The sequence below is a fragment of the Bidens hawaiensis genome, unplaced genomic scaffold (genome assembly GCF_021521415.1).
Source record: "Bidens hawaiensis isolate Kalapana, Puna unplaced genomic scaffold, B.hawaiensis_p1.1 tig00016744_1, whole genome shotgun sequence".
NCBI lineage: Eukaryota > Viridiplantae > Streptophyta > Magnoliopsida > Asterales > Asteraceae > Bidens > Bidens hawaiensis.
The window spans coordinates 184,694-196,225 of record NW_027492534.1 but is presented as its reverse complement, the minus strand read 5'-3'; the positions used below and the strand labels follow the sequence as shown (position 1 = coordinate 196,225).

The 11,532-nt window shown below is 35.8% G+C and overlaps 1 protein-coding gene across 1 annotated transcript; it reads left to right on the top strand.

Moving 5' to 3' along the window:
* Positions 1-378: 378 nt before the first annotated feature.
* On the top strand, positions 379-7,533 carry LOC143551922 (CLIP-associated protein). Its single transcript, XM_077042263.1, has 21 exons — positions 379-776; positions 1,411-1,566; positions 1,675-1,737; positions 1,940-2,008; positions 2,223-2,388; positions 2,492-2,653; positions 2,736-2,833; positions 2,920-2,994; positions 3,071-3,139; positions 3,214-3,299; positions 3,385-3,502; positions 3,585-3,683; positions 3,767-4,106; positions 4,191-5,923; positions 6,015-6,098; positions 6,200-6,304; positions 6,391-6,465; positions 6,586-6,654; positions 6,757-6,825; positions 6,947-7,048; positions 7,137-7,533. Exons 1-21 carry the CDS (start codon positions 444-446, stop codon positions 7,287-7,289), a joined length of 4,224 nt encoding a protein of 1,407 aa, XP_076898378.1. The 5' UTR covers positions 379-443; the 3' UTR covers positions 7,290-7,533.
* The last annotated feature ends 3,999 nt before the right edge of the window (positions 7,534-11,532 follow it).

Here is an 11,532-nt window from a genome sequence, read left to right as displayed (position 1 = left end):
AAAACTCAACAGACAATTGAAAAAGTTGGTCTAGTGGTATGAGACATGCCCTCTTAAAGTGTAGACGACTAGACGTAGGTTTAATTTTCATTTGGGTGAATCAGGACTTTAATATCGGGTTCAAACCCAACAAGGGCAAAGGTTTACGAATTCTATCGAGTTCCCACTCATCATGCACACGATCTTGCGGAGGTCACATGGTCCCGAAAAGTTAGGTTTATAAGAAAAAAGAAAACTGAGAATTGAGAAATAAAAAAGTGGAGTTAAATGTAAGAGTTGCGTGAGAATTGATTCAACACCTCTCTTGTCCGTCGATCTAGCAAAAGCTTCTCTCTCCTCCGCTGTCTCCGTCAGTCGCTCTCCATCCAACCACCACCACCACCACCGCCGCCGTTACTCCACTTAACGCCGTTACCGATCCAATCCGATCAGATCCTATACAAATGAACGAGGCTCTGGAAATGGCACGCTCCAAGGACACCAAGGAGCGAATGGCCGGAGTAGAGAGGCTTCACGAACTTCTAGAAGCTTCCAGAAAGAGTTTAACTTCACCAGAAGTCACATCGCTAGTCGATTGCTGCTTGGATCTCTTGAAGGACAACAATTTTAGGGTTTCCCAAGGCGGATTACAGGCGCTGGATTCGGCTGCGGTGCTGTCCGGTGAGCATTTGAAGCTTCATTTCAATTCGCTTGTTCCGGCTACTGTTGAACGGTTAGGTGATGCTAAGCAGCCGGTTCGGGATGCGGCTCGACGACTGCTCCTTACTCTCATGCAGGTACTGTGTCGGTGTGTGTGTTTTTACTCTTGATTTCAATTAAAATTGAATTATATTCTATTGATTTTATGAATATTAATAGTAGTTGGTATGGTAGGATGCCGGTTTATAATATAATACTCTGTTGAATGTCTAGAGAGTAAATTGCCCTAGTTCATCCTTTAGGCAGGTTTATTTAGGGTTAATCACTATTTGACACGAGTTGCGGTTAACATTTGGCAAGGTTTATATGTGCTTATAGGAATGGATAGATGGATAGATATGTTAGGAGGTTAAGTTAGGTTACAGTGTACTATTTTAATCATGAGAATCTGTTGATTCGAGAGCTGTATCTATATTAGTCCTTTTCGTGCTTACAACTTACACACGGTGATCTTACACTAACATTCTTACGTGAGTAACAATTGAAGTAAGTCGAGTTTTGTTAATTAGTTTAAGATGTAGAATAATGAGTTATTGGATTTTCTTTCGTATCCTTTGTGCGGGTCACTTGGCAGTTGCCACAACTTTATAGTGTCTATATAGTTTTTGTTTCACAGTGCCTATTGTAGATTTGTTGCTAGATTAGTGGTACAGAAAACAGACAGGTGAAAAAGTTATAATCTTTTAATTTTTAATATTGGTTGTGATGCAGGTATCTTCTCCGACTCTAATTGTTGAAAGAGCTGGATCTAATGCTTGGAATCACAAAAGTTGGAGAGTTAGAGAGGAGTTTGCAAAAACTGTTACATCTGCCATTGGTCTATTTGCATCCACAGAGCTACCACTGCAACGTGCTATTCTTCCTTCTGTATGTCTTTTTGCTAGTGTTACTTTCATGAGGTTTTCTGTTTTATAGTTTCTATTGCGAAAATCATACTAATTCTTGCATTATATCCGTCTCATTTTCAAATGTCAGATATTAAAGATGTTATATGATCCTAATCCAGGTGTGAGAGAAGCTGCTATATTATGCATCGAGGTTAGTGAACTGTTTATACTATAGTATATAAGTGTTGTGAAGTGAATACTGAATACATTTAAATTGACATTTTAATTCTGCAAATTTTGATGCTTGTTGTTACATACTTGTATAGAAATTGAAGTTTAGTCTCTCTCTTCTTTTTGTGTGTGTGTAAATATCATTAAATGAGTTTTCTTTTGAAATTTCTTCTCTGCTGCAGGAGATGTATGCCCAAATTGGGCCTCAATTCCGTGAAGAACTCATGCGCCATCAGCTTCCATCATCAATGGTGATTATGTTAGGGCTAGGATTTCTGTTCATTTCTTATATTTGTTCTTCTACATACCATATATCTTGATTATGTGTGCAACTGTGCATAAACAGATTCCTGTTTATTGACATAGAAAGGCTGGAAGATATATGCTACAGTGTTTTCACCTGCCTATTTGATTACTATTTTGCTATTTTTTTTATTTTTATGTTTTGGTTTGAGTTGATTTCAGGTAAAGGATATCAATGCCAGACTTGAAAGAATTGAACCCAAACAACGTTCTTCAGATGTTCGAGAAAATACTTATGCGCCTGCTGCTGTCAAGCATTCTAATCATAATTCCAAAAGAAGCAGCCCAAAAGCCAAAACCTCCTCTCGTGAAGTATCCCTTTTTGGAGGTTTGATATTTTTATATCTAATAGAATAAAATCTACATTTTAGTTTCTAAATGTACATTATCGTTGGCAAAATTTCACCTTTACTGATAATTATATATTCCAGGGGAACCTGATATTACTGAAAAGCCCATAGATCCAATCAAAGTGTACTCAGAAAAGGAATTAATCCGGGAGTTTGAGAAGATCGCTTCAACCCTTGTTCCTGAGAAAGATTGGCCCCTCCGCATTGGAGCCATGCAAAGAGTTGAAGCCCTTGTTCTTGGAGGTATGCATCATCTTTTATTTTTGTTTCAATTTTAGAACAAAAATACACTTTTGCTCTCATTCCTTTCATTGTGTGACATCAGGGGCAACCGATTATCCCTCTTTTCGGGGACTTTTAAAGCAGCTTGTTGGTCCTCTAAGCACACAGTTGACTGATAGAAGATCTAGCATAGTTAAACAGGTATTCTGCAATCTTGTTAGAATAGAATTGAATTGTTAGATTATAAAAACAATTTGATTATTTATTTTTGTCACTACTATTGTTAGGCTTGCCACTTATTGAACTTTCTATCCAAAGAGCTGTTAGGAGATTTTGAGGCATTTGCGGAGATTTTCATTCCTGTGAGTCAAAGCTTTATTGTCCTTTGAGAAATCCTAACATATTCAGTACCTTTCTGACACATGATTTGACCTTCAGGCCCTTTTCAAACTTGTTGTGATCACTGTACTTGTAATTGCAGAGTCTGCAGATAACTGCATAAAAACGGTATTTACTTATCTACTCATTTTCTTTATTCTATTCCTTCTGCGAGTCTATTTCTTACACACTATTTTATGCAGATGTTGCGTAACTGTAAAGTTGCGCGGATACTTCCTCGTGTTGCTGAAACTGCAAAACATGACCGCAGCTCGATTCTTCGTGCCAGGTTTTAATTCCAACTTCTAAGCAAGGTTTATTCAGTATAATGTAATCATATATCGGCATTAATATTATGTTTTAATTCTATACAGATGCTGCGAATATGCATTGCTGATACTGGAATGTTGGGCTGATGCACCTGAGATACAGCGGTCAGCCGACCTTTATGAAGACCTTATTAAATGCTGTGTGGGAGATGCAATGAGCGAGGTTTGTTATTGTTATCGTTAGTCTTATTGTTATGATTATACATTTTTATGGCTATAGGCAATTTAACATGTGGTCGTATCAGGTGCGTTCAACTGCTAGAGCCTGCTACCGTATGTTCTCAAAAACGTGGCCTGACCGTTCCAGACGCTTGTTTTCATCGTTTGATCCTGTCATTCAAAGGGTATGTTTTCTCCTATTTCTTAATTCTAACAATAACACATCAAATGTCAATAATATTGCTGATGTGGCAATGTGTATGCACAGATAATAAATGATGAGGATGGCGGCATGCACCGGCGGCACGCGTCACCCTCACTTCGTGACAGGAATCCACAAACATCGCTTAATACTCAAAATTCATCTTCTTCAAGTTTAGCTGGATATGGTACTTCAGCCATTGTTGCAATGGACAGAAATGCAAGCTTACCATCTGTAACCTCTCACTCATCTGGCCTTTTTTCTTCACAATCCAAGCCCGTTAGCAAGAGTACAGAGCGCAGCTTAGAAAGCATGTTGCATTCTAGCAAACAAAAGGTCACAGCCATTGAAAGCATGCTTAGAGGTCTAGATTCTGGTAGAGTTAGATCATCAAGTCTCGATCTAGGTATAAGTTTTGAAATCTTTATACATAACTAATTTTTAATTTTCTTTGAATGGCTAACTTTATCTTTTATTACCCCTAGTACAGGAGTTGACCCACCTTCATCTCGTGACCCTCCATTCCCTCTTGCTGCTCCTGCTTCCAATAGTCTCGCCAGTTCATTGTCGTTAGATTCAACCGCTTCTGGTATTTCAAAGCCTAACAACCGTAATGGCGGATTGGTATTATCTGACATCATCACTCAGATTCAAGCTTCACGTGATTCTGCTAAAAACACGTATCGTGGTAATCTTGGAAATGAAACTCTGTCATCACTTTCATCCTACTCAGCAAGACGAGCTCCTGAGAAACATCTAGGAAGAAGCTCGTTTGAAGATCATAATGAAATTAGAGAGGCTCGAAGATCGGTTAATTTGAACACAGATAAACATTATCTAGACACACCTTACGGAGATTCAAATTCACATAACAGTCTTCATGTACCCAATTTTCAGAGACCGTTATCAAGAAAGAATGTAACCGGAAGAACAGCTTCAAGCAGGAGAAGAAGCTTTGACGAGAGTCAATTTTCACCTGGTGAAATGTCAAGTTATACTGAGGGTCCCACTTCTCTAAATGATGCTTTAACCGATGGTCTTAGTTCTGGTTCTGATTGGAATGCGAGAGTTTCTGCATTTAATTATCTTCGTTCGTTACTCCAACAAGGCCCGAAAGGTGTTCAAGAAGTTACACAAAGTTTTGAAAAAGTAATGAAGTTATTTTTCCTACATTTAGATGATCCACATCATAAAGTGGCACAAGCGGCTCTGACATCACTCGCTGACATCATCCCAGCTTGTAGAAAACCGTTTGAAAGTTACATGGAGAGAATATTACCGCACGTGTTCTCTCGGTTAATCGATCCAAAGGAGTTAGTAAGGCAACCGTGTTCAAGCGTTTTAGAAATTGTCGGTAAAACATACGGTGTTGACTCTCTGTTGCCTGCTTTGCTTCGTTCTTTAGATGAACAAAGATCACCTAAAGCAAAACTTGCTGTAATCGAGTTTGCGATCGTTTCGTTTAATAAACACGCAGTAAACTCCGAGGGTGCTGGGAATATTGGGATCTTGAAACTATGGCTTGCTAAATTAGCACCGTTGGTTCATGATAAAAACACGAAGTTAAAAGAAGCGGCTATAACATGTATCATATCTGTTTATACTCATTTTGATTCAACATCGGTTTTAAATTATATTCTTAGTTTATCAGTTGAAGAACAGAATTCTTTAAGACGAGCACTTAAGCAACACACGCCTCGTATAGAAGTCGACTTGATGAATTACTTGCAGCAGAAGAAAGACAGACAACGTTCAAAATCATCATATGACCCGTACGATGTTGCCGGGACATCTTCTGAAGAAGGATATATTGCAGCGTCGAAAAAGACTCCTATGTTTGGAAGGTATTCTGGTAGTTCTGTTGATAGTGATGGTGGTAAGAAATGGAGTTCGGCTCCCACCCAAGAATCGGTCCAGATCACTAGTGATGATAATTTATATCAGGGTCTTGATATTGGCTCCAGTAATGGAGGACATGGTTCAAATGCTAAGGATACTGTGGCATCATGGTCCATTCAGTCAGAAAATTTGGAGGGAAATAGTAATGTGGAGGTTGTTTCAAATTCAACACCTCGGTTCAATGGACTCGTGAGCTCTGATAACAACCAACTGGATGGTTCAAGTTCAACACCTGATTTGGAACTTAGTCTTTCAAAACTTGCAGCTTTGAAGATCAGTTCATCGCCTGATAGTAAACCTAGCATCCCTCAAATCCTTCATCTAGTGAGTTCAAATTCCATAACAAGACTTTGTTTACTGTTTTCATACACTTTACGTTGCTAATAATTTAATCCTGTGTTCTTATTTGTTTTAGATTTCTAATGGGACCGATAAGCGTACTGCACTTCAGCAGTTAATTGATACTTCTGCAGCCATTGATTCTTCTGTGTGGACCAAGGTTATTTAATCTTTTATTATTAATGCATGAATTTAGTAGCAAATAGCAACACAGTAGAAAATCATTTACTAACATAATTCTGGTGTTTGGTATATGTGCAGTATTTTAATCAAATTTTGATGGCTGTGCTTGAGGTATTGGATGATTCGGACTCATCAATTCGGGAGCTTGCTCTTTCATTAATAGCTGAAATGTTGAAGAACCAGGTATTTTTGTTTGATTTTTAACCTGTGGTGTTCTTTTCAAGCTGGTTTGTTTGACTTTTGATGTTTCCATTTACTGTTTGTTACAGAGAGATGCCATGGAAGATTCTATCGAGATTGTAATTGAAAAGTTACTAAATCTTACTAAGGACACAGTCCCAAAAGTAAGCTTCTGTCTAACCATTACCTTTCAATGAAGATTGCAAATTTTACTGTCAGATTTTTGTCCTTTTCTTTTCTAAAAAAGAATCTACATATGTTAAACCTGTGAGTTTTAAATGCAGGTGTCAAATGAAGCAGAACATTGCTTAACTATTGTTCTATCTCAGCATGATCCCTTCAGATGTTTAAGTGTAAGTTATTTTATTGTTTAATGCCATTTTAATCAGATTTCACACTAGTTTGTTATATATTTACATCATTTCTTATTCATCTCTCTTGTTCTAACTTTGTAGGTTATTGTCCCATTATTGGTAACCGAAGATGAGAAAACTCTTGTTACGTGTATAAATTGTTTGACAAAGGTAGATTCTCACTGAACCAAATGTTCTTACTGAAAATTCCATTTTTGTTTTTAAACATAATCCAATGCACACAAATGTTGTGATCTGAACTGTATTGAATATGTCCTACATTTCTTCACAGCTTGTGGGTAGGCTTTCTCAGGAGGAATTAATGGGCCAGTTACAATCTTTTTTGCCTGCTCTTTTTGATGCTTTTGGTAATCAGAGTGCTGATGTTCGCAAGGTAAATTCATAATAATTTATTATTATTATTATTATTATTATTTGTAAACGCCAAACTGATATGGTATTTTGTTGGTTGGTACTGGCAGACTGTTGTCTTTTGTCTGGTAGATATCTACATAATGCTTGGAAAGGCCTTTTTGCCATATTTGGAAGGACTTAACAGCACGCAGTTGCGGCTAGTAACTATATATGCAAACCGTATATCACAAGCAAGAACTGGAACTCCTATCCAAGATTAGTACTGGGATAACGATGAAGATAAAGAGCGTGATTAATTTGGTTGTGAATCTTGTATATTTGTATGGTGTGTGATGTGTGCAAAAGCTTGAGGCTGGTTTTTCTGTGTGGCTTTAATTTGTTAAAATTCTTTTTCTAACACTTAGTTTTGTTGGAGTAGAGGCTAAATGTGTGTTTTTATATTCGAAAAATGATTACAACACTAGTGATATTGTATCTTCTGAGTTTCTTGTGTTCATAATACATATTTTGTTTATTGCTGATTGATGCTTCAAATGGTCTGTCTATATTGATAAGATTAGTGTTAAATCCAGGCAAATTAACATAAGCAACAAAGATTAAAGTGTATGAGCTGGAAATGAAACATTTGATTCTCTTTTACACCCAACTGCTAATAATTTGTATGCATTAATGCTATTGTTGGTAAATAAGTATTGGTCCTAGTTAATTAACAAAACAAAGTACAATTAGAATGGTTTTGTAATCTTTTTTGAGTCTCCCACAACTTAAATTTGTCTTTGGCTTTGCCTTTGTTTTGTCAGATGAGATATGAATATTAGCCTTAGCTTTTGCTACACACTTCGCCAAGTCTTCAACTGGTCTTGCTAGGGCTGAGCACGGCTCGGTTCGGTTCGGTTATTAGACAAAACCCAAACCGAAACCGAGGTAATCGGTTATTTGAATACGCAAACTGTTCGGTTTTCGGTCCGCCGGTTTTTCGGTTTTTGGTTTTTCAGTTAATTTCGGTTTCGGATCAGTTATTTTCGGTTTATTTTCAATTATGTGTTGGCATTGCAAAAAAAAAATAAAAAATAAAAAATAAAAAATGAAAATGCATATTTTAAGCTTGTATAAAAACGTGTTAGAGTAACAAAGTCCACATATATATTGAATTCAAAAAACAAAAATAGGCACGTGTTACGTGGAACTATACGAATACAAAGTTGCTAAAAAGAGTTTATAAATTAAAAAACATTAAAAGTTTAGTCACGATCTTCATTCATCATCTTATTTATTTATCTTAAAAGTTTAGTTCATTCCTTATCATCTTGATAATCTTTATCATCATCAATCGGTTCGGTTCGTTTTATTTTGGTTTTTTTAAAATGGATAACCGAATCGAACCGAAATTTCGGTTTTTCAAAAAGCCAAAAAATTAACCGTCGGTTAATGCTTCGGTTCAGTTTTTTCGGTTAATTCGGTTTTTTGGTAAGGACATCGGTTTTTAACTCGTCTCCAGAATTAAAGGTCAATTGGAGGATCTCCCATAATAAATGCAATGTTTTGTTGAGGGTTGTTACGATTGTATCTAAAGCTAGACACTCGGTGATTTGGCGACATTTTGATTTATTTAAAATGCCGAGCAATCCAAATAAAGCTCGATGCAAGAAATGTGCTTTTTTTTTAAAAAAAAAAAAAAAAACTGGGAGAAAACTCAACTTGGAGAAACCATATAAATATGTTTTGTAAGGTGATGAAACATGGTTTAGCACGGTGCAAGCAAAATGCTGAACAATGGAAACATTTGGAGTTTTGACCTAAATGTGGTTCGGGACAGAATGTGAAACCAAGTCTATATATTTTTCTTTATAAAATTTATAAATATTCTTTATTAATGGGAAACAATATGATACAATACCGTGTACAAATACATGCTAAATATGAAGTGCATATCGTAAAAAATGTCTAGTATTCGTCATTAATAGTGCACATAACAATGACTACATAAGTTTGTAATGCTTTAAGCTTTTTACATAATATAACAAAAGTTCATAAAAAAGGTTACATTCGGATACAGATGAAAAGAAAACGTTCAGGAGTAATGTAACTAATGATGATATTTACACCTCGTTTCTTTGAGAGGTTCCAATTTCGGTGCATCCTTCTTACATAGTAACTTCATAATGTTGCTAAACGAGCATGCAACTACAACCAAGAAGAGTGTAAATATGAAGGCATACCCAATGAAGTCAAACCCATCAGGCAAGCACAACACCAGCACAAATGAGAGGGGTGCAAGAAGGGCCGAGAAGTAAAAAATACTCTTTGAGATCCTGTAACACATATGCGAGTAACTTTCTATGCTCGAGCTTTTTAAGTCATGAGCTTTCAAACAAAACACAACCACTGACATCGGCATAGCAATGATATACGCAACAACAGCCATGTTGGCAAAGAACCCGTGAGTTTCAAAAGGAGAATGAGCTTTCTTTTGAAACTTGAGATCGGCAAGGGCTATCAACGATGGGAACATGTAGAGAAGCATCGCCGCATACACGAGATAGAATATTCCCACATAATTATGAAAGTACCTACGTGAAACATTAATACAAAACGTAGATACTGTTATTTTATTATAATTGTTGTTATTATTATTATTATTATTATTATTATTTCACTAATTAGCCAGATAACCACATCTTATAACACAAAGCATAAAGCGAGGTAAAAGGATACGTCGCCAAGAATATATGATGTTTAAGACAGTTATCATGAAATATGTGTTAGAAGTTATATATTGACGAAAAATGATAGTTTATTATAGCTAGACTTATATATACCAATATGTGTGTTTAGTGGTTGGATGATTGAAGAAATAATTATATTAAAACTAATTAATATTATTTAATAATTTTTGTATATGTTATTTTTATTCAAAAATATTAAACCAAAAATAATCTCTTTTAAATTCTATTATTTTGTGTACGTATATTTGAAAGCTGACCTGACCAGTTGAATTAACATGTAACAACGTTTGACTTAAGATGTTTGAAACAAAAACACACAGAGAGGAAACCAGAAGTACTTACTGTGCATGGTGTTGATTAGGGGTAGGAAATGATGGTATTACAATTTCTACTGCAGGTTCAATGCTAACGACAGTATGTGGATCCACAAACCTTAAACAAAGAAAATCCTTGAGCAGGAATTAACAAAATAATAATAGGAAAATAATATGTAGTTAGAAGTCGTTTACTTAGGTATGTTGTTGTTTGAATTATCGATGTTTTTGATGGTTTCCTGTGTTTTATATAATTTACTATAAAACGATTACAATAAAGTGGCAGGCAAACGGGCAACAAGCTGCGCCGCAACCCCCTTTTGAACAGCAAAGCCAATCCTGCTAAAAACGAAGCTTTGGGACCTAGAAGCTGAAGAGGTTCCGTGGTTATAACTTGCACACGTAGTAAAGTGTAGTTAAGAGGGGCTCATTTCCGGTTGGTTTGTTATGGTATTTATAGAGGGGCTCTCGATTACCGACTGTGGTTATAGCTTGCACACGTAGTAAAGTGTAGTTAAGTCCACCATAATAGTTTTTCTTTACGTAGCGCTAGCTCTTATCAGTTTTGATATATAGACTTCTTGTATACATCTTTAATTCTCATATTTATATATATATATATTTTATCTAGAGTTAGTTGTGTTTGACAATGTTTTGTTATCAATGTATACTCATATTTTAAAGTTAATACAGAAATTTTATAACATTAATATGATAACAAAAACTACTTTATTTGGGAGGGATCGAGAAATGCCACTGCCACAACAGTACGTATTCGCCTGCGCCATATTAAGCAATAGCCACATCCAAATATAGATTAGGGGTGTTTATTGATTTGATTGGAAATGTGTGTGATCAATCCGAATTAGAAACGTTTCTTACCAAACCAAATTCAAACGATTTATTCGGATTATTTGTTTCGATTATCCGAATTAAACCGGTTATCATTCGGTTAATTATTTAATTAAAACATGTAACACATTTTGTTCTTTTGGTCTAAGGCAGAGTAAGCATTTCGTATAAGAGTTAACTGAATATTTAATACCAATGAACGTAAATGACGTAATATGTTATATAGTTTTTTTTTTTTTTCAAACAAAGAACATTTTTTTGGGTTATTTTTTTTAATGTGCATCATGCTATTTGTTCGGTCGAATTGTTTGTAGGGCTTCAAAGCACCGAAGCCTTTTTCCATGAAAAAAAGTCGTGTGATGATTTGGACATTTCAAAAAAGGTAAGGCCATAAAGCGTGATAAAGGGACCCACCCAATTTTGTATCAGGTGTATGAACACAGTCCATATCACACACAGTCCATGCCAGTTTGGTCGTATTTGAGGTGCCATGCTATGTATCAACTATCAACCACGATCGGTATTTATAACTATTTAAAGGAAATGTAAAGTTATATAATATAAGATTCTCAAAATTGATATCAACTTGTGAAATTTCTCCGCATGTTGTG